The sequence below is a fragment of the Octopus bimaculoides genome, chromosome 10 (genome assembly GCF_046866305.1).
Source record: "Octopus bimaculoides isolate indiv1 chromosome 10, ASM4686630v1, whole genome shotgun sequence".
In the NCBI taxonomy this organism is placed as follows: Eukaryota; Metazoa; Mollusca; class Cephalopoda; order Octopoda; family Octopodidae; genus Octopus; species Octopus bimaculoides.
In genome coordinates, this window is record NC_142937.1 from 89,900,287 (window position 1) to 89,925,085 (window position 24,799).

General features: G+C 35.1%; 1 protein-coding gene across 1 annotated transcript in view; it reads left to right on the forward strand.

Moving 5' to 3' along the window:
* Positions 1-24,799, forward strand: part of LOC128248841 (uncharacterized) — a 353,886-nt gene that overhangs the window by 311,006 nt on the left and 18,081 nt on the right. The window contains exons 169-180 of the mRNA XM_089358260.1: positions 1,089-1,322; positions 2,916-3,086; positions 5,155-5,394; positions 7,172-7,405; positions 9,177-9,347; positions 10,475-10,714; positions 12,291-12,524; positions 14,860-15,027; positions 17,421-17,660; positions 18,637-18,870; positions 20,032-20,202; positions 21,883-22,053. Of these exons, the coding sequence (XP_089214386.1) occupies positions 1,089-1,322; positions 2,916-3,086; positions 5,155-5,394; positions 7,172-7,405; positions 9,177-9,347; positions 10,475-10,714; positions 12,291-12,524; positions 14,860-15,027; positions 17,421-17,660; positions 18,637-18,870; positions 20,032-20,202; positions 21,883-22,053 (2,508 nt within the window). The remainder of the gene's footprint in view (positions 1-1,088; positions 1,323-2,915; positions 3,087-5,154; positions 5,395-7,171; positions 7,406-9,176; positions 9,348-10,474; positions 10,715-12,290; positions 12,525-14,859; positions 15,028-17,420; positions 17,661-18,636; positions 18,871-20,031; positions 20,203-21,882; positions 22,054-24,799) is intronic.

Below are 24,799 nucleotides of genomic sequence, written 5' to 3' on the forward strand. Positions count from 1 at the left end.
GTAATGTTTGGGCAGACTGCATACTTCAGCAAATGTTCAGTGAAGCTGGCAATGCTTCTAGGTAAACTATATTTTGTGTGTCTTCAGTTTTGGAAGAATAAACATACATGCAACCCTTCTTTCCAAAACATTTTTTTACCAGGAAAATTGGAAGAATGACACAATATACACTCTCTCTAACAAAACAGATAATTGGATAATCGTATTAATTCCATTATGCAGAAGGCAGAATCGAGAATATTTTGTGAAAATTCTTAAAAATAAAAAGTTACGAGGGGTTTTAGTATGTGCTTTGATTAGAACTCCGCCGACCTTTTTTTATTTTGTAATTTGTGTTTGTGATGAGCGTATTTAAAAACCTGATCTTCGATATAAACTTAAAAGGAAGTTCTTTCAGAAATTGTGTCCTTTAGCTGTTGTTTGTAGCATGTCAGAGGTGACATTTGCACCCCAACTTTTTTTTTCCAAAATTTCTTTGTATTCCTATGTTTTTCACATTGGAGATGAGGATTTTGCCCTAAAACCACGTTTCCAAAATTTTAATTTTCTCCTCACAGTCCGAACTTTAAAAAAATTTTTTTTTTTAATTTTTTAATTTTTTTTTTTTGTAATTTGTTTTATGAATGGACAATATATTATTTTTTTAAAAATCCATCCACAAAAAAATTTTTGGCCACAAGACTTTTAAGAATGAATACATAACAAGAACCTACCTGAATGTTTCAGTTGTAGGTAATCTATTTGTATATCTCTCTTCTTATGCTCTGCTTTTATTTTAGACTAAATGGTCATAAAAACACTTGATATGTTGGTTGACAACCTGTTTAAGGGGGTATTAAAACCATCCCATTAAAGAAGACAAAGTTTCCAATAAGTCTAAAGATGTTCTACAGCTCTCATAAATTCTGGTTGGGCTATCATTTTGTGGATCATTTATTTGTTTTTAATAAATCGGCTGTTTACAAAATAAAGCACCATATTCTCCACAATATTTAATATATGCTTGAAAATGTATGTGTGTGTTTTTCTTTGTTTGTTTCAGTAGGTGGATGTGTATAAAATATATTTCGTTTTATATTTTATTTCAGTTGATGGAGGGCCTGTTATGCTGCAAAGGGTTGGCATACCAAAGAAGGCTACTTTAGGACGGCTTAAGAATAAAACCGTAAATGAGTGTGATAAGGCTTGTCAACAATATGTAGGATGTAACTCTTATCAGTACAATGCTGAAGCTAAATTGTGTGATCTGAGTAATGTGACTCAGTTGACTGATGAACTTAAACCCAACGATGGAGAATGGGATATATACTTAGCTAACCCAGGTCAGTAGAGTGTTTCTATTTTATTTATTTTGTGTGCCATATGTATATAAATATAAATATATATTACATGCATATATAAATATACATATGTATTGAGACCTTTGGTACTATGTCGTGCCTAAGAAGACCCATCAAGCCAAGTAAAATCCCAGTCATAGCAGATACTGGTGTCATGCAAATGGCACCCATGCCCGTGGCACATAAAAGCACCTATTACACTCTCAGAGCAGTTAGCATTAAGGAGGACATCCATCCATAGAAACCATGCCAAATCAGATTGGAATCTGGTGCAGCCTTCCTTCCAGCTGGCCAGCCCTGGTCAAACTGCCCAACCCATGACAGAATGTACAACAGATGTTAAATAATGATGGTGATGATGATGAGGAGGATGATGATGATGATGATGATATATATATATATATATATATATATATATATATATATATATATATATTTAGTTAACTGATGAGATTCAAAGATTTTCAGTGTAGAAGACACTTAATAGTGTCAAACTTAGATTTCAGTGTCTTTATAGTGAACCACTTCTGCAGGGTAAAGGATGGCTATAAGAGGGTCAAGTTGAGCAGATATGGAGGCAACTATGCACATAAACAAATTAAATATATTAAATATAACAGCTTGGGTATGAAATACAAAATATGTATACATGCAAAACAAGAGAAAGCAAAGAGTGAACACCTTCAGACAATGGATATTTAAGCATAAACATACAGATCTTTTATTTTAATAGATCAAACTTACACAGAGTACAAATGACATAGAAAAGTTTCTCTGTCAAATTTATTCCATTTGCAACTTGCATTTCTATTATGTTATAGTTAAAGCTAGGCTCTCTTTAATTCCATCTTATTTATAAGCATTCTAGTGCACCTCTTCATTGTGATGGGTCTGCATCAGTACTGTATCTGTCCTGAATATGTGTATATTTCAGTCTTTTTATGTTAATTTGTATTGCATCCAACAAGATAGATTTTGGGTCTGTTAAAAATTTATATATCACATCATTAGTATTTTTGTATTTTTCCCCTTCATGGTAGTCATGCAACTCATTTGTTAATGGTGTACCTGCTCATTTCTGACCTCACCGCTTATAATGCAAATCTTTCATCTGTACCAGATACCCTTCTTCTTCTTGAAATTTTGTGTTTGTATTGGAAACTCTTTTTCTTTCCTCACCACACTTCTGCTAATAGCAGCATTCTATCAACTACATTAGTACAATAATACTCAGTAACTACATACCAATTTTACTTGGAGACTAAACTTTAGGATTTACAAATTGGACTGGTGACGTTTTGTTAAAGCATGGATTATCTGGATTTCTAAATCTATCATGGCTCAATTTTGTTTGTCTGGTTTCCTTTTCTTCATGGAGCTTACAAGATATTTCACCAGGCTCCTTAACCATTTCCTTTCATGTGATATATGTATGTCTGTATGTGTGTGCAGATGTCTTCAGTTTGTTATACAGTCAATATCTTTTATTCTAGATTTGTCCTTATCTCCTCATTCTCCCCCTCCTCCTCCTGCCATAGATTCACCGTTGATATCAGTTTCTCTTATCACTTCCAGTTGTTACAAAAGTTAACTGTGGACCTCCAAAGGATGTTGTTGGTGCAAAGAAGTCCTACACTGACACCACCTATAAATCTGAAGTGACCTACACATGTCCAGGAGGACAACAGTTGAAGTCAAAGTGTAAAGATGACAATAAATGGACTCCAGTTGCATCCAATTGTAAAGGTAATGTAAATAGGTTCTCTCTCTTTGTCATTGTCTAGGTATTTTTGTTCAATTTTTTTTTAAAATCATTGTGAGAGGAAGAGTGGCTAACTCCATGACAATTTCCATAGTATTTCTGGCTGGCTGGCTGGCTGGCTGGCTGGCTGGCTGGCTGGCTGGCTGGATGGCTGGATGGATGGATGGATGGATGGATGGATGGATGGATGGATGGATGGCTGGCTGGCTGGAAGGAAGGAGAGAAGATATCCTCAGATCAGAAGCCTGCCCAGATACATGCAACAGTTTGAACTTCATTAAATATAACCAAGGGTTTGTTACTGGTATTAATCTGGGTGCTGAATTAAGTTTGCCAACCAAGAACAGCCAGTGTGGATGTATGTTATCCCCAGCAGGCTTCTACATAGTTTCCATCCACCAAATTTCATTCACCATCCTTATTCAAGAAGCAGATTTTTAACCATGCAGCTATAACTCCAGACAATGCAACATTCTTGTTAAGTAAACTTATGACTGCCACAGCTCTATCTCAGCTAACCTAGCAAGTTTTTTCTCTTAACTTTCTCTAACTTCAGCTCTCTCACCCATATTTTGTTTCATCCTCTGAAACCCTGTACAACACAATGCACTGTGTGCTTCTTTACAAGAATTCAGCAATCATCCAAAACTTCTAATGCTCTAATGGTCTTTCATTCCCCCATCCTAAATTACACTGAGACAAATAATAATGATTTCTGGTTTGGAAAAAAAATCTAACAGTTCAAAAGAAAGGGTTTAGCCAATATCATGACCTCCAATATTTGATTCATATTTTATGTTATTGACCAGTTGCATCCAATTTCACAAGAATGAAAGATAAAGTTAATATTGACTGGATTTGTACTGAAAACATGAAGAGCCCGAATACATGCCATAAAGCATCTCTTCTTATGACCTAATTAGTATACATGTATGCATTTAAAATAAAAACAAAAATAATGAAATCCTCTTGAATGTAGAAGGATTTTTAACTAGGATCAATTGAAGAACACCACCATCAAAGAACTCCAAGGACAAGTGTCCTCTCCAATGAATACTCTTTGACCTACAGGTTTAAGCACTATGGGACCCATCCATTCTCACATCACTTTCAATAATTTTTCTCCTCTCCATTCTCATCTTCTTTACAAATGAAACTTTAGAAATACAGATTAGGGATTGACCAAAGAGAGAAGTCCCAATTGTCAGACTTGAACCTCATCCACTACACAATCTCTTTTGTTATAACTAGCAGACAGGGGGAAAGGAACTTCTCTGCTCAGTTAGAGGAGGATGTGGGGCAATCATAACGATGAATTTGAATGGCAGCTGGATATGTCCCACACACAATAACAGCAGTTTGATATAATTCTACAAGTAGCAAATGCCTGGACATGGAACGAGTGCCTGGAACAGCACTCTTGGACAGCATGTCTGATGGCACATCGATGAGAGTAGGTTTATCTTGTACCATTGCCAGGGACATCAGGTTGTTGTCCATAGTATTCTCTGATGAAAACAATCTTTCCAGTTCATTCTTATCAATGCCTAAAGTATCCATGAGAATATTGGTGCTCTTTCCCCTCAGCTAATCTTCTGTAGATTACTAGAGTGTAACACTCACCAATTCTATTTCCCAGGTCAGGTTTCATCTGGTATGTTTAGTATTACATTACATAATCTGACCTTCCCTTCTTAAGATTGTGGAATGTGACTGAGAGAGATTTGTTAGTATATCTAACATGTTGGACATTCAATAGGGGGCTTCCAACATGGTGGTCAACAGTAAATGTTGACCTTCTGACAGATCTTATACAGCTTATCATTTGGTATAATCTGATGCCTAGTTCAACACTATGCTGGATATTTGCTCTGGCTCTATAACTTCTGATTTCAATTCTGCTTTTCCAGGACCTGTGAAATGAAATACCAGTCAAGTGTCAGAGCCAATTTAATCAATTAACTTTTACCTTAACTTTTTGTCTTCTTTCTACATTAGAAACTAGTGTTGTTTTTAGTGTCTACATTTGTTTCAATATTCCTTTAATTCCAGTTTCTAAGATCTATTTTGTAAAAGTAAAAGGTGCAGTTCTTGATGTTCCTGGAAAAACATTATTGGAAAATAAAAGTATAACAGCAGATGTCTGTGCAGAAAAATGTTTGTCTGACACAAATTGTTTATCATTTGAAATAAAGAAAGAAAGTGGAAAATGTTATTTATCGAAAGTAACTGCAGCATCCACCAAGAAAATGAAAGCAGCCAAAAGCAGAGATTACTACCAACGAGTAGAACGTAACTATTCTTTGTGTTTCTCTTTTCTACTTTTTGTGAAACTTGTGATTTCATTTTTACTTCATAATATCGTTTGTTCTAATAGAACATCCACAAGTGGGGATAAATATTACCTCATTATATTAATATTGCTTCTGTCACTAATATGTATTTTTCAACAAGCTAACCATCATCTCGTGACACACCAACACCTGTTCTAGCACTGCTTTTCTATATATTGCTGGTGAGGAGATGAATCACTGCTGCCTTTAGCAGTCAAGTACCCAACATTGACAAGACCAAAGAACATCAAAGCAACATGATCTAGTGGATTTACCAGTGGAGGCAGCAGGGATTTATCTCCCTTCTAGCGATATAAAGAAGAGTGCATTTTGCAGCAAAAAGCCAATATGACTATCTCTCATGGTAACCACAACAGTAAACATCACTTTAGACTTTAAGACAGGTATTACACAAAGTATACCCAACAGGAAACTTAATAAAGAGAACAGAAAACTTCATGGGGATTTCAACTCCTACTTTCAAACTATAATATCAAATTTAGTTGTTAGTATTACGTAAAAAAACTCTCTAGTTTATCCACAAAAGGATATATTTTTGATAGCATTTTTTACAGTACAGCAAAGTATTTTGGATTGGCTTTAGAGAGAATATAGTATAAACAGAGCAACTTCCATCTCCACACCAAAACAGAATTAGAGAGGGACCAACTTTATTCAGTCTTCAGTTCAACCTAAATGTCTCAATGAACATGACCAGGAACTTTTTATCCTGTAGTAGACACCATTTCTCAGGCACACACAAGTATCACAAGCTTATGAATGTGCATAGGGTTAAAGTTTGTTACTCTTCCAGCATTGTATGTTACAATAGGACGTGCATACACATATCAAGCTTTTTTTCAAGATGCCTACTTGTAACTGTCAAAATCCATCAAACTCTCTGCTGAAAGAATTCTACCTTTCTATGTCAGTGGTATATAGAACAACCCTCACTCCAACTGATGGCTTCACAGTGAGACTTACTATCAGTGACTTCAAGAAAAGTTTCACTTAACTTATATATTCTTTTAAGTTCATGTACAGGGAAAAGTCCACCTCCATGTATAGGTTTATTTGGAGTGTCCAAGAACAGGAAAATGATCTACCCAGCATAAACACAAGCTTACTCATCAAATTATAAACAATGTTCTCTGTTCAAACATTACGTAATTATACAGAAATACTATGTAATCAGAATTTTAAAGAAAATATTAGAAAGCCATCTCATTCAGTATTTTTTATATAGACAATGTGTTATCAAAAGCACAGTCGGTCCATGAGAATATTTTTGTGCATAATCACCCATCTCAAAATTCATGTGCATTCTATTTTATCATAAGATGTACTTGGAAGCTCACCTAATTGTTTAGGTTGTACATAAATTATATGTATATTACTCTTCTGCTGGTGTGCTTTCTTCAAGATTAAATGATTTTAACAACACTTGACACATTGGCTAACCATTTGTTGATCAGCACTTAGACAATACTAAATTAATCAATTAGAAAAAGATATACAAATGATACACAAATTTTGAAGGAAGGTTTCAAATGAGTCTGAAGATGTGCTAAAACTCACATGAATTCCAAGTTGTAATTTTACGGATCAATTATTTGTTTATAATAAATTGTCTATTTAAATTAAATTATGCACCAGATGCTATATAATGTTTAATGTGTGTGTGTGTGTATGGGATTATGAAATGTAATTCTTGTTTTCTTTCTTTTTTTATCTAGCTGATGATGATATTTTAAAATTTAAAAGCACTTCCATACTAGGAAAAGATACATTTAAACGGCAGGAAAATGTGACCTTAAAGGAGTGTGACCATGCTTGTCATCAAACTCCAGGATGTAACTCTTATGAGTATAAGGAAAAAGCTAAGCTCTGTGATCCAAGTAATGCGACTCACTTGACTCATGACCTTGAACCCAACAAAAAGGGTTGGGATACTTATGTCATTAATCCAGGTCAGTAAAGTGTTTTCATTTTATTTTATTATGCATGTGCTTGCATGAGTGTAGACATACATACATACATACATATGTGACCTCATTGACTATATATCCTGGAAATCTTAGGAAAGAAGTTCCTGTCTGTCCTCTTTGGTCTCTACAGAGACGACGCTCTAGCCATCTTTAGAAGAGCCAATGTGCACACACTTGATAGGCCTAGAAAGGACCTGTTTAGTGCCCTAGGCTCCGTGGGACTCAAAATAAATATTGAGACCAACCTCTCCGCTGTGGACTTCATAAATGTCACTTTAGACTTAGGCTCCAGTACACACAGGCCCTACCTCAAACCAAACAAGAGGCTGTCATACATCAACACAGCCCCCTGCCATCCCCTATCGTGTTCAAGAACCTTGTGAAAGGTGTCAGAAAGAGGATTTTGAATTTATCCTCAAGGCAATAAATTTCTAATGCCACAGCCCCCTATTACAATGAGACACTGGTATCCAGTGGGTTTAAGGACCACATCTCCTATAAGCTGGGCCCTAGCACCCACAAAAGGAAGTGCTGCCGGAATGTTGTTTGGTCACTCAGTGTCAAGACATATGGGAAGAATATTCCTCAGGTTAGTAGACAAACACTTCATGCAGACACACAGATACAGGCGTTTTTTCAAAAGGCACAACCTAAGGGTCTCCTTTGGTTGTAAACCCAACATGCAAAGTATATTAGCAAACACCCATAAAATGTGGGAGGAGTGTGTATATGTGTGTGGGGGTGGGAGGGGAATATGAGGCTGTGGTGGTACCCAGACCTAGTGACCATAGTAATAACAGCAGTGGTCCATCCAACAACGTTGATGGCAATGGCAACAGTGACAGCAGCAGAAACACCGTTGCCATTGCCAACAACCCCAACCCTAGCGCTACTGCCAGAGATGACAACCACACCAACACCAGCAGCACCAGTAAAGCTACCAGCCCCATGCCTAGTATCACCAATGACGGCAGCCACATAACCTTCAGCAACTGCAGCAGCAACACTATGGCCAGGGATGACTTCAACAACAACAGTCACAGTGATATTGTCAGACCCACACTCCCTAATAACAGTACCAATAACAGCTACAGTAACAGCAGTAGTAACAACAATATCTCCAGTTCCAGAGCCAATGGAAGATGCACCAGAAATGTGAACAAAACCAACACTGCAATCCGGAAATATATTGGGTCAGCTGGAACTGCCTTCAAGCAGTGCCTGTACAACTACAGGTGCTCTTTCAGTATTCTGGAAAGACAATTCATCACATCCCTGGCAAGCCATGTGTGGCACCTTAAAGATGGCGTGACCATATATGATATCACCACCCTCTTATCATAGACCATGTTCCTATTAATAAAGAACTTAATTGATATTGCTGCCATATCAATAATACAATGTGATCTCCATTGACCAATAATTGCCCAGCATTTAGGAGTTATCTTTAATTTGTCTCCTTTGTTGTCTGCAAGTATGATATGATAGGTTGGTTTAAGGAGCCTATGAAGGTTTAAGCTGCATGGAACCAAGTCAAACTGTTATTAAATAATACTTACATATGTACATATATACATACATAAATGCATATATGTAAGTATGACTCTATATATGTATGCATGTATGTATATTTGTGTACTTCAATTTGATTCACTCAATATCTTTTGTTCCAAATGCATCATTATCTCCTTGTTTTCACCCTCTTCCTGACACATACTCACAAATGATATCAATTTCTTTTTTTCATTTTCAGCTTATGCAAATGTTAACTGTGGGCCTCCCAAAGATATTGTTAATACATCAAAGTCCTACAAAACCACTGCCTATAAATCTGAAGTACTCTATACTTGTTCAAATGGAGTACAACTAAAGTCAATATGCCAAAAGGACAACAAATGGACACCAGTAGGGTCTTCCTGTAAAGGTAACATAAACACCTTCTTTCCTATTGCCTCTGTCAAAGTAATTTGTTAAATTTTTGTGTTAAATATCTTTGCCAAAAGAGACTGGTTGGCTCCATTACAATTTCCATGGTGTTTGTGGCTGGTGGGAAGGAGAGAGGAAGTTATCCTCAGACTAGAGACTTCTCCAAATGCTTGCAAAAATGTGGATTCCATTAATATTACCAAAGAGCCAGATAATGCTATTAAATTGAGTGATGAATTCAGTTTGCTGATGAAGAACTTGAAGTCTAGAAACTTGTCACCAGTTAGCTTCCAAAATGTTTCCATCCAGTAAACTTCATCCTCAAGGATTTTGAAACAAATTTTTAACTACACACACAAAACTCTACCCAATACTACACTGTTGTTAAGTAAACTTATTAGCTATACTTCACCTCATCTTGATACATTTTGCTCTTAATTTCTAACGTGATCTTTCTCACCCATATTTTATGTCATCATCCAAAACTCAGTACAATTTAATGCCCTGAGTCATTCTTTAATAAGACTCTGCAATCCTCTGAAACAAACTTGTACTCCTTTTGCTCTCTCTCAATTCTCCACCCTTGATTATAACAATACTACTACTACTACTACTACTACTACTAAGAATAATAATAATAACAACAACAACAATACTACTAATAATGATAATAATAAAGATTCTTGATTTGCACACAAAGCCAACAATTTTTAATGAACAGGTATTGTCATCACCATCAACCTTACAATTTGACTGGTCCTTTATGACATTGACACCCACAAGGATGAGAAACAAAGTTAACTTTGGTTTCATTTGAAGTGATGTCCAAAAAGAACCATACTGTAAAGCATGTCTTTCAATTCTCTAATTAGTATCCATGTACTAATATCCATGTTCTTGAAAATAAAGATGAGAATGGTGATACAAGCCCCTTAAATCTAGCAGGATTTCTATTGGGGACCAGTTGAAGAAACCTGCCTTTGAAGATCATCCTGAACACCAAGCTATCAGTCAAGCGTAGAGGCTAATTTAAGTGATCAGTTCTTACCTAAAAATTTGGCCTACTTTTTATGTTAGAATTGTTGTTGTTATTTTTCATTGGCCTAAATTTTGCTCTACCTTTAGATCCTCAGATCAATTTTGTGAAAATAAAAGATACAGCTCTGGATGTACCTGGGAAAACATCGTTGGATAAGGAAGATGTAACAGCAGATGAATGTGCAGAAGAATGTTTGTCTGATGAAAGCTGTTTATCATTTGAAATAAATAAAGAAAATGGAAAATGTTACTTATCAGAGAAATCTGCTGCTACTTCCAAGAAATTAAAGGGAGACAAAGACACAGATTACTACCAACGAGTAACACGTAATTATTTTTTGTATTTTATTATTGGAATTCTCTTTTCAATTATTTCTGAAATTTGTGACTCCATTTGTACTTCGTACTATATAGCAATAACAGCAGCTTTTTCTAATATTTCTAATAAGTCTCACATACAATATATCCATGCATGCATAACTACACATATATTCACAACATCAAGTGGCAAGATAAATTTCTAAGTACCACTGTGCTAGAGAGAGCTAGTATTTCAATTATGTATTCTTTCTGAAGTAAATTCCAGTTGTAATGGAGTTGACATGTAGCATGCATACGTAACTCCAGATTCACTGAATGGATTTTGTATGGTGAAGAAGCAGTTGGCTCTTGGTCACATTGTTGACCAAAGAGGACATATAAAGGCACTCACAAGACCAAATTTTGGCCAGCAGTAATTTCTATTGCTGGATTGAGGACTCAGTGAAAGTTTTCAGAGTCTGGTTTGAACTAAATTTCCAGTTAGTGTGGAACTGGGAAAATATGATCAAGGTAATGGATCTCCCTCAGAAATGGAACAAGTGGAAGCTCTCCCTGAATAGTTGACCTGCAAGTGCTCCACCCTTATTGCAGCTCTTATTTGTTCTCAAGGTTTTTAATCACTGTTCCCAAGGCTCTGACAATTATTGGTACTACTATCACCTTTTTCAGCGACCAGAACTGCTTAACTTCCCAAGCTAACCTATCATATCTATCAACTTTTCTTTCCTCCTTATTGTATACCTTGTTGTCACCCGAACATGCTATATCTATGATCCAGTATCATTATTATTTTTATTCAGGTGGTGAGCCTGCAGAATCATTAGCATGCTGGGCATAATGCTTAGCAACATTTCGTTCATCTTTATGTTCTGAGTTCAAATTCCACTAAAGTCAACTTCACATTTTATATTTTTGGGGTCAATAAAATAAGTACCAGTTGAGAATTTCAGGCCTTGTGCCTTTAGTAGAAAGGATTATTATCATCATTATTTTGTAGACAATTATGTAGAAGTACTAGCTATTGAAATTTTGAATAAAATATTAGAAAATCATCTGGTGCATTGTTTTATAAATGGGTAATATGCTATAAAAAAAAAAACAATCCATCCAGAAAATTATTTTTCAGCATAAGACTATGTATTCTAGTGCATCAGGAAACATAAGCAAAAGCTCATCTCAATGTCACAGTTGTAGGTAATCCATTTGTACATCTGTCTTCTGATGATTTGTTTTTCTTTAAGACTGAATGGCCATAGCTAGCACATGATATGTTTAAGGTATTGTCAACCCTACAAATATACACCATGAGAGGAGATGTGTACAAATATATTGTCTGCACCCTATGTATTCAAACAAGCTTTTAAAAGAAGTTAGAAAAATGTTCTCTAACATAGATGAAGTCTGATTAAGATATCATTTTGTAGATCAGTTATTAGTTTATTAATAGAACATCAAATTAAAAAATCATGCACCACATGCTTTTCAATATTCAATATATGTGTGTGATGCATGTGATGTGTATTTGGGATTAAGTTGGTGGATGACTATAAAATATATTTCTTGTGTTTTTCTTCCTTTCCAGCTGATGACAAGCCTTTCATGATAAGGAAAGTTAGCGTATCAAAGAAGACTAAGATAGGACGTCTTCAGGATGTGAAATTAAAGGATTGTAACAAAGTTTGCAATCACTATGCAGGATGTAACTCTTATCAGTACAATGAGCAAGAGAAGATGTGTGATCTGAGTAATGTGACTCAGATGAGTAATGAACTTAAACCCAACAATGGAAGCTGGGACATATACATAATTAACCCAGGTCAGTAGAGTGTTTCCAGCTTCTTTATTATATGTATGTCTGTGTTTATTTATATATAAATATATGTATGGGTGCAGAAAACAGATGTTAAAGGGTGATGATGATGATGATATATATATATATATATATATATATATATATATATATCATCATCATCATCATCATCGTTTAACGTCCGCTTTCCATGCTAGCATGGGTTGGACGATTTGACTGAGGACTGGTGAAACCGGATGGCAACACCAGGCTCCAATCTAATTTGACAGAGTTTCTACAGCTGGATGCCCTTCCTAACGTCAACCACTCAGAGTGTAGTGGGTGCTTTTACGTGTCACCCGCACGAAAACGGCCACGCTCGAAATGGTGTCTTTTATGTGCCACCCGCACAAGAGCCAGTCCAGGGGCAATATATATATATATATATAATCATCATCATCAGTATAACCCTTATATATATAAATATATAAATATATATATATCATCATCATAATCAGCATAACCCTTATATATATATATATATATATATATATATATATATATATATATATATATATATATATATATATATAAGGGTTATGCTGATATATATATATATATATATATATATATATATATATATATAAGATACAGAAATAAATCTATTTCCCAAATGTGTGATAATGCTATAAATAGCGTGATCAGGATAAATTATCCATTTATTGCAGGAAAATACGTTACTGGCCAGCCATGAGACTCGAACTCACATCTCTGTGATTACACGTCAAGTGTTTTACCATTAAACTAAACTGCCCAGCAACGAATTCTTCTGCAATTTTAGAACTTGTAAATTTAGCTTCATAAGACGCTAACGTTAAATTCAACTTTACAATGAAAGTAAACAAACAAAGTTTGTTTTTAGAAGCATTGAGATGTATTGTAAGATACAGAAATATATTTATTACTCAAACACGTGATAATGCTATAAATAGCGTGATCAGGATAAATTATCCATACATGCTGGCATGGGTTGGATGGCTTGACTAAAGCTAGCAAGCTGGAGAGATGCACCAGACTGCAGTCTGATTTGGCATGGTTTCTACGGTTGAATGCCCTTCTTAATGCCAACCATTTTATGGTGTGCTGAATGCTTTTACATGGCACCAGCAAGTGCACTTTTATATGGCACCAGCACAAGTGCTTTTTATGTGGCACCAGCACAGGATTCTTGCAGGCTAATCCTTTTCACCAAGGGGACTGACCTTAACACTTCTGCTGTGGACCACAGGTCTTCTTGAGTACAGCAAAGCACCAGGCATCTTGGCCCTTTGACATCTTGCCTGAAAGGCTCAGTGTCCTGATGTTATCATTCAGTACTTTGTTCCATGTCTTCTATGTGCCCCATCTATAAAAATATATATTCTATAAAAATACATATAATATTACATATAAATAAGGATTACATGTAAAAAGTTGTGTTTGATAAATGTAGGGGGCACAAAATGAATGAGAGGTTTATAAATATAGGAATAAAGATATCAGTCTTCAAAATGGCAGACCACCTAAATCGTCTAAAATTTCTAATACATCTAAAATATGAAATAAAAGTGACACAAGATATCAAGGTTAAGAACAGTAAACAAAAAGGATCCAAAAGAATAAGAGAGTGTTCCATCTATAGCCGTTTCAGGGGTACATTACCAGTCAGAGTTTAAAATGTTAAAACTTCCATATATGTGATGTTCCCATCATCATCATGATGTACTCCTTGGTGGCTGCCATCATATATATGTATATATAGTAAATCCCCAAAAAACGAAGATCAAACACAAGAATGTGGTACATGCAAAGTATTAGCAGATGCTTAGGGAAGGAAAGAAGGTAGTTTTTACATTTTGAGCAAAGCTCTTTGTCAGAAACAGGAGACGGAAAAAAGTCCAAGAGAAAAGGAAGAAGGAGGGAAAAAAATCACTAATGATCCACATGTGGTTACATTTTGAAATATATATATATATATACACACACACACACACACACACACAGGTGCAATAGGTAAATTGTCACCATTTTATACTTTTAATTTTGCATTTGCGCATTGTTTGTTTTTGATTTTGTGGGAAGATGAATGGAAGCACAACATTGCTATCACTAGTGATTACTCCAAACACTATGATGTTGACTGGATGTTTGATTTTTATCATTCTCACTACATGTTCTAAGATTGCACTGTCCTCAGATTGACACCCAAACACTCTGAAATGTCCACATTGGAACTTCTGGCACAAATGTAATTATCTCCTCATTCTCCCCTTCTTCCTAACATATACTCCCAATTGACATCACTTTCTTTTATCAATTACAGTTGTCACAAAAATTAACTGTGGACCACCAAAAGATGTTGTTGGTGCATCTAAATCCTATGATACTACTACCTATGAATCTGAAGTGATCTATACTTGTCATGATGGAAAAGAATTAAAGGCAACATGTAAAGAAGACAAGAAATGGGCTCCAGAGGTGTCTTGTAAAGGTAATATAAATAGGTTCTATCTTCATAATTTTCTTTTAGCTTTGTGTTCCAAGTTTATGTCAAAGGAAGTGTGACTGTGTCCATGACAATTTTCATTGTGTTTCTGATTGGTAGGAGGGTCAGAGATAGTTATCCTCAAACTAGAGACCTTCCTAAATGTTTGCAACACAGTGGGCTTCATTAAAGATTTTGAAGAGCCAGGTAATGGTATTAATTTGGTTGATGGATTAAGCCAGCTGAACAAGAGCAGCAAGTGAGAAAGCATGTTCTCTCCTGCAGGCTTCTGCAAAGTTTCCTTCCACCAAATTCCATTCACAATCCTTAATCAAGAAGCAGATTTTTAATCATGCAGCCATAAGTGCAGACAGTACCAGATTCTTGTCAAGTAAACTTATTACCTCCACAGTTCTATCTCAGCTAACCTAGGCAGTTTTTCTCTTAACTTCTAACTTCAGCTCTCTCACCCATACTTTGCTTCATCCTCTAAAACTCAGAACAATGCAACACATTGAATTTTCCTTTACTGGAACTCAGTAATCATCCAAAACTTTTGATACTCTAATGGTCATTCATTCCACCATCCTAAATCATAATGAGACAAATAATAACAGTGGTTTCTGAAGAGTCTGAATACATACCATAAAGCATTTCTTTCAGTTTTATATTTAGTATTCATGTATACGTTTAAAATAAAGATGAGAATGATGATACATTTCTCTTGAATGTTGAAGGATCTTTATCTAAAACTAATTGATGAACCCCCACCATCAAAGATCATCATGAACGCCAAGGACAAGTGTCCTCTCCGAGTAATATTCTTTGAGATTCAGGTTTATGTAGTGCACGATCCATCCACTCTCATGTCACTTTCAATAATTTCCCTAGAGGAGAATATCTTCCTCTCCATCCTCATCTTCTTTACAAGTGAAACTTTAAAAATACAGATTAGGTACTGACCAAAGAGGAAAACTCCAATTGCCAGACCTTTCAACCTCATCCATCACACAACCTCTTTTACTACAGCTAGCAGACAGAGGAAAAGGAACATCTTTGCTCAGTTAAAGGAGGATATGAGGTGATCATAATGATGGACTTGAATGATAGTCAGATCGTTCCACACACACAATAGCAGCAGTTTGACATAAATCTACAAGTCTATAATGCATATAATGCATGGACACTGACAGTGCATGTAAAATTAATGTGTTCCACTGTGAAAATCTTGCACAGCACTGTCTATCAGAACTTCTATGACTAGATTTTCTCTTGGTTTTACTGAGCTATTTGATAACACTGCCAAGGGCTCCATGAAGTTGCCATAGCATTCCATGTCCAAGAAGTTCTTTGAAACAAACTTACCACCTTATTCACATTGAACCCCAGAATATCCTTGTGAATATCAATGATCTTCCACTCAATTAACCCTCTATAGATACAAGCATGTAATGCCCACTAATTACATTGCCCAATCGAGTTTAATCGTATATACTTAGGATTACATTAGGTGATCTGGCATTAATAAACAGGCACATTGAGACACAGTTGTTCTTGCTGGATGCGGACCACAGGGTACCATAGAATTCACGACATAGCTGTTTCTCTCACAAGTAGCTTATAAGAACATATAAGTATCACCACAGTGTAATCAATTATCTATTCATTATTTAAGAATATGACCAAACATAATTAGAAATGCCATGAGTTTATGTGAAATTCATGTCTTTCTGAAGGTCTCTTATTGTTTATGTAAAATGAACTGACTTAAACTGAGAATCAAACCTGAATCATTGACTCACACCATTCAATCCATATATGTAGATGAGGAAAATACTCAGGGTCACTTTCTGCATCAAAAACAAATAGAAAAATGGCTACTTATTGAAGTTGTGATGACTAATTAAAATTACACCCTCAACAGCTGGTAAAATCATTATGCTAATCTCTTTTTCTGGTCATTAAATTCAGAAGAGAGAAATTCCTTAAGATAATCACTTTTCTTTTCCCATCTCATTAAAAGAATAATTTTTGAAGAAATAAAATTCCTTAGCTGGTTACATGAGGTTGTGAGTGTCCACATTAATATTTATTTACTTGGTGATGAATGTGAGATTATTTTAGTTTTCCAAGACAAAACACTGCAAAATCAATATAGAGATGGGCAATAATCTTTTCCATGACTAGTCATATTCAGTTACATCCTTTCACATTCTAGGTTCAAATCCCATCTAAATGTACTTCAGCTTTCATACTTCTGTGGTTGATAAAACAAGCATTAGTCAAGTACAATTGAATCGATCAGCTCCTACCTCAAACTTTTGTACATCTTTCTATATTAGAAATTATTGATGTTGTTTTTGTTGTTTACATTTGTCTCAATCTTCCTTTAATTCTAGTTACTAAGGTCAATTTTGTGAGAGTAAAAGATGCAATTCTGGATGTACCTGGAAAAACTTTGTTGAGAAAAAAAAATGTGTCAACAGAATTCTGTGCAGAAAAATGTTTGTCTGACAAAACTTGTTTATCTTTTGAAATAACTAAAGCAAGTGGAAAATGTTATTTATCAAAGGAAACTGCAGCTACTTCCAAGAAAATAAAATCAGCCAAAGACAGAGATTACTACCAACAAGTAGATTGTAATTATTCTTTGTATTTCTCTTTTTCTGAAATTTATGATTGCATTTATACTTCATAGTTTATAGAAAACCATTTCTGTAAAGACATTGACAGGTTTAACCACTCGGACAGACAAGCACATTCCAGAAATAAGTAATTTTAGTAAATATAAATACTGTTAGGGCCTTTTCACACTGCATTTGTTTACCTTGAACACTTTTCTGTATTATGTTTTCAATTGCTTCTTTGTGTGTGTGTGTGTGTGTGTGTTCTTGTGCATGTGTGTGTGTAAGAAAGGAAATACTTGTCACTTTACTTAAACATGAATATTATGATGATTATTATTATTATTATTATTATTATTATTATTATTATTATTATATGAAAACTCACAGCTTATTTTGCTGGGTATGATGGAAAGTGTCAGCTGTCCACAGCCAGCAGACTAAGGTGACACTTGTTTACTGGTCATGCTTCAAGAACCCTGCAAGGAATTCTTGCAGTTCCAAGCAATGCTGATTTTTGTAGGTGATCCTCCTTCACACTTGCACCAGTCTTTTTCAGCCATGTTGGTAGCTGAGTGCTGATACTTCCAAATGCACCAATTACTATTGGCATCACGTCTACTCTCTTCATTGACCACAGCCTTCGTATTTCTCACTTTGAATCATCATAAGTGTTTATTTTGTCATCAAATTAGCCTGAAGATGTTTTACATTCACATGAATTTTAAGTTGTCATTTTGTAGATCAATTATTTGTTTATAATGCAGGTATGCCAAACCCATGCCAGCATGGAAAAATGAACGTTCAATAATGATGATGATGAGGAGGCTCACATTCATCATTGTCATCATTATTGTCATCATCACCATCATCATCGTTGTCGTCATTGTCATCATTTAAAACAAATTATGCAACAGATGCTATAAAATATTTAATGTGTGTGTGAATATAAAATATTTTTCTTGTTTTCTTTCATTTCTTCTTTATCTAGCCGATGATGATCTTTTAACATTAAAAAAAATTGCCATACCAGGGCATGATTCACCTGATCGGATTAAAGGAATCAGTTTAAAGGAGTGTGATCGTGCTTGTCTTCAAATTCCAGGATGTAAATCTTATGAGTATCATGAACAAAATAAATCCTGTATTCCATCTAATGAGACTCACCTGACTTATGACCTTAAACCCAACAAAGATGGATGGGATATACATATCATGAACCCAGGTCAGTGGAGTGTAATTCATTTATTTCACGTGTCTGTATGCATGTGTGTGCTAGTTTGTTTGTTTCTACATATACACATATCTAATATGTATATGCTTATAACAAACACGCACACACATATATGTACATGATTTCAAGGGAATCCTGTAGCTTATAGTCAACAGCTTGTTAGCATCTAGCATAGATATGGCTTGTATATAACACTGAAAGGCAAAAATAATAGATCAATAAAATTCATTATTCAATATATCACATTCACTTCATTGTACATCAAAATTGATGGAATAATTTTGTTAAGATGACAAATGTTCCAAATTGAATAGCTATGTAGATTGCCCAGTATGTGATGAATAAACATAGGAATAGTGAAAAATGGAGAAATACACTCAAGTAAAGCACATATTTCTGAAGCAGAACAATTAACACTATAAGTGTAATTACATCATAAAATAATGATATAATATGCTTCATCTTCAGGTATGACACCACTCAGATCAAATCAAATTCCACGTTGAGTATTGATGCAAATATAAAGCATGTTGTGAATTAATTTCACTTATGATTTGAATTTTTCTGCTTTGGAAATATGTTGTAGTTAACTGCATTTGTTCATTATTTTTATTGATACGGCAATTTGACCAGGGGAGCCCAACAGAGTAAGTAATAAGTTTAAAAATGGGTTCTGGGTTCAGTTTGTTACATGTGTGTGTGTGTGTATGAGCATATGTGTACACACACACACACACACACACACGCACACACACACACACACACACACACACACATATATATATATATATATATATACTGGCAAGTCTCTCACTCATATGTAAATCCTGCAAGATCCTGATAACAACTAGAAAGGCTCTGTACAAGAAGGCAAGACTTTTCTTAATTTCACAATATAAATTTTTTTGTTTTTCTCCATTCCAACATTGGACCTTTGTATCTTTGTTAGATACTAGCTTCCTCCTAACAGAAAGTCTTCAAATAATTAAAAATAGAAGAAAATTATACACGTATATGTTTCTGTATGTGTGAGCAAATTTCTTCCAATTGATTCACACAATGTTTCGTTTTAACCTTGTCATAATCTCCTCATTTTCACCCTCCTCCTAAAATGCACACACCATTGATATCAATTTTTATTTTCAATTCTAGCTAATGACAAAATAAACTGTGGACCACCAAGAGACATTGCTGGTGCATCAAAGTCCTGTGCTTCCAGCAACTACAGAGATGAAGTGATCTACACGTGTCCACTGGGAGAAAAACTAAGATCAAAATGTGAAAAGGACAACAAATGGACTTCGGTAGATTCTACCTGTAAAAGTAATGCAAATAGCTTCTCTCTTTTTGTCTCTGTCTTTGTAATTTTGCTTTATTTTTGTTTTATTTGTATGCTAAATGTCTTTGTCAGAGTAGGACTGGTTGACTATATGGCAATTTCCACAGTGATGATGGAGGTGGGAGGGAGAAAGGAAGCTATTCACAGTTCAAAGATCTCCCTAAATACTTGCAATAGAGTGGACATCATTTATTCTACCCAAAGGCCAGGCATTAAATTGGATGATGGATTAAGTCTACCAACCAAATAGGAGATATGTGGCAGTTTCTCCCTCCAACAGGATTCCACACAGCTTTCATCTACCAAATTTCATCCTAATTTGTGGAGTAAATGTTTAACCTCATAAACAAGATTCCAACCAGGACCCCAGATTTGTGAAGTAACCTTCTTAACCTCACAGTCATACTTGAGGGATTTTATGTGTGTCTTCTCTTAATTTCTAACTTTTTCACCAGTACCATGCACCATCATCTCTGTACAGTACAGTATAATGCTGTGGGTCCTTCTTTACCAGAATTCAACAATCCTCTGAAACAATTTTCTAATGCACTAATGATTCTTTCAATCTACCATCCTTAATTATTCTTTCTACCATAGACACAAGGCCTGAAATTTTACAGGAGAGACTAATCAATTACATTAACTCCAGTGTTTGACTGGTATTTCTTTTATTGGCTCCAAGGCATGAAATGATAAGTCAACTTTGGCAGAATTTGAGCTCAGAATGTAATGATCGATGAGTTGCCGCTAAGCATTTACTTGCCAGGGAAACATTTCTGCCATCTTTCTACCTTAAATACAGCTAATAATAATAATAGTTTTTAATTTATTCACAAGGCCATGAGTTTCTGATGTCAGGAGTTTAGTTTTTACCACTGACTTCAGTGCTTGAATGGTACTGTATGCTATCAATCTCTGAATGGATAACAGGCAAAGTTGACATTTGTTGGGTTTGAACTCAGAAAATAAAGAGCCTGAATACATAATACAAAGGATTATTCCTGCCAATGCTCTAATGATTCTGTGGCTCAACAATCCTTAATTATAAAAATAATAAAAATGATTTCTTTTATTTCTCTCCAATGCAACAGTTTACGTTGTTGACACATAAAGAGGCATATTTTGTGGTGGATTACAGAAAATCAGATAGATATACAGAAAATATAAGTGCACATGGTATACAGTTGAAAAAGATGATATTGGTGATAATATAATCTCATTGCTATATAATACAGCTGTTTGTACACAAAGACATAAAAATCTGCCTCTCACTCAAAGAGACTGATTTTTTGTTGCTAACAAGGGTAATAGCTCTCTGAACTTTCTCTATCTCATTTGTAATCAAGCAATTATACATTCAAAATATCTTCCTCCACTGCTAATTAGGTCACCCATGTAACAGACACTCTCTACAACCTCAAGCGGGTTTCCTGAAAAATCCAATTCCCATGTGTCCATAACGTTTATTATTCTTGTACATCTGCCACATACAAAGACTACTTTCTCTGTTAACCTTACAGTAATTCCATTGCACCTCTCATATGTCCTTATGTTACACTGAGTACATCATATGGAATTCCTACCAACACTTTTCCTACTTATTTAGTAAGGCACACACATAATATACATTCACCATTGATATCAGTTTCTGTTTTCAATTTCAGCTTATAAAGACATTGACTGTGGAAATCCAAAAGACATTGCTGGTGCAGAAAAGTCCTACGATGCCACCACCTATAAATCTGAAGTGACCTATACTTGCCCAAAGGGAGAAAAACTAAAGTCAATATGTGAAAAGGACAACAAATGGTCTCCAATTGTGGAAACCTGTAATGGTAACATAAGTTGCTTCTTTCTTGTTCTCTCTGTCTATGTAATTTTTTCATCCATAAGGTTTAGTTGTGAAGTGATTTTTTAACCATGCAGAAATAACTCTACCTTATACCTTATGTTTGACAAGTAAACTTATTACTTCCATAGCTATATTACAGCACATTTTGATAGATTTTCTCTTAACTTCTAACAGGAAATTTCTTTGCCATACTTTGTGCTATCATCCAGAACTCTGTAAATATAATGTCTGAGTTTTTCTTTACTAGAATGTAGCAATCCCCTGATACAGACTTCTGATGCCCTTGTTATCTTTCAGTCAACTACCTATAATTATACTACTACTAATAACAATAATGGTTTCTAATTTAGGCACAAAGCAGTAGTTTTTAATGGACTGCATTTAGCCAAAACCATGAACATTGCTAATTGCCTGGCACATTGTTTTTATTCATCCCCACAAAATTGAAAGGTAAATTTGACCTTGGTTTAATCTGAACTGATGGCCAAATGAGCCTGATTACTTATTGTAAAGCATTTCTTGTAATACTCTAATTAGTACACATCATCATCATCATCATTTAGTTTTCTATGCTGGCATGGGTTGGACAGTTTGATAGTGTCCAATGAACTGTCGAGCTGCATTAAACCCAGTGTCATCTTTGACATAGTTTCCATCACTGGATTCCTTTCCTAACACTAACCACTTTACAGTATGTACTGGATCCCTTTCCTTGGTACTAGTGAGGTCACCAGTAACTTGCAAGACAAAATAAAGAAAGGGAAACAAAAAGACCCCTCAGCTGAGTGGGAGTGTATTTGAGAGAGTGGGAGGTAGATTTGTGCCATGTATTGAAGACAAAGGTATGATAGAGTGACAAGCATAGGTGTCTTACTATAGAGGAGATACACAGCTACTCTATATTACGTGATGATGGGTAAGAGTAACTGGAAGAGATATAAAGTTTGTGGTGGAAGGGTACTAGATCTTGCTCTCAAGGTAAAAGAATACTACCTTCTCTGCCCAGATAAAAAAAGGTGTGGTGCAATTATTCCAGACATAACAACTGCTTTTTGACATAATTTCACAGCACAGCAATGATTTCATTTTATTGTATGCATCTGAAAGAGGCCTGTCTTAACACTTCTGTGACTGTAGATCTTATTTTGAACCAGGAGGGCCCTTTGGTAGTACAGCAAAGCCAAGGGCTTCAAAAAGTTTCCCAATGTTATTCCCTGAGCAAGAAGTCTTCCAAAACAAACTTACCAGTTCATTGTCATTGATGACCAACGCTACCCTGAGGATGTCATTGCTTTATCCCACCATTAACTCTCAATAGATTGGAACATCCACCAATCCCATTGCCTAGGTCAAGTTTAATCCTGCAGACTGTATCTTCTGAAAATCTTTGGATTACACTAGATAATGTGAAATACCTTTTTTAAAGATGGGTGAGAATGGTTGATAGAGGTTTTGTTAACATTTATAACATATTGGGCATCCACATAGGGGTTCCACATTAAATGTCGAACTTTATATTACAAGCTAACAGATCTAACACAACTTATCCTCTGCTATAAATTGTTGTTTGATTCAACGCCACCACAAGACATTTCAGGTGATCATGGTGATGGTGGTAAACAACAGTTGGTCACTGTTTATATACTTATTACAATATCAAGCATTCATATTGACTCACAACTGCTGATATTGAACATAGACCACAGGAATCTCACAAATGTAGAAAGGAGAGTGGCCACAGAATTCCATTACATAACTGTTTCTATCATGATTAGCTTATTAAAAGATATAAGTAACATCTCATTGTACTTAATTCTGCATGCCTTGTCTAGACACATAGCCAAATACATTTAGAGAAAAAAATATAAGATTGTGTGATTTCAAGGGCACTAATTGTTTCTATAAAATGAAGTAAATTGCACTGGCAGTCAAAGTCAGATCATTGACTCACATCACTTAATTCCTATTTATAGCAAACGGATACCGTTGGCAAAATACCTAGGGCCACTTCCTGCATGGAAAACAAATAGCAAGGTGATTGAACCTATTGAACCAAGACATGATTAATTAAAGATTCACTCTCAGTGTATGTGTGTAGGGGAGGAGATTAAAATTATTATGTAAATGTCTTATTTGGGTCATAAAATTCAGAAAAGAGAGCCTTGTAAAGATAATCACTTTTCTTTTTGTCATCTCATTAAAAGTAAAATTTTGATGAATTAAAATTTCTTAACTTGCTACGTTAAGTTGTGAGTGTCCATATTTACTATATAGTTATATGATTCACTAGATGATGATGGAAAGGAAATGATTTTTTGATTTCCCAGACAAACCTTTGCAATATAGTTAAGTGGTGAGTTAAATTCTTTTACATTTTCAGTTCAAATTCAAACAACTATTATAATTCTGAGGTTGATAAAACAAGTACTAGTCAAGTATTGAGGTTGATTTATTTTCATTTATATTCACTACTCAGTGTGTGGCCTTCTGTTTGAGTTAGGAACCATTATCATTATTGTTACTATTAATAATAATTATAATAATTGTTGTTATTAAGGGTGACAGATTGACAGAATCGTTTGAGCATCAGACAAAATGTGTTGTGTCATCTATTCTGCTTCTTTAGCTTCAGAGTTCAAATGCTGCTGATGTTAACTTTGTCCTCTCAGGATCAATGAAATATGATACTGGTCAGGTGTAGATGCCAGTTTCATTGATCAGTTCCTACC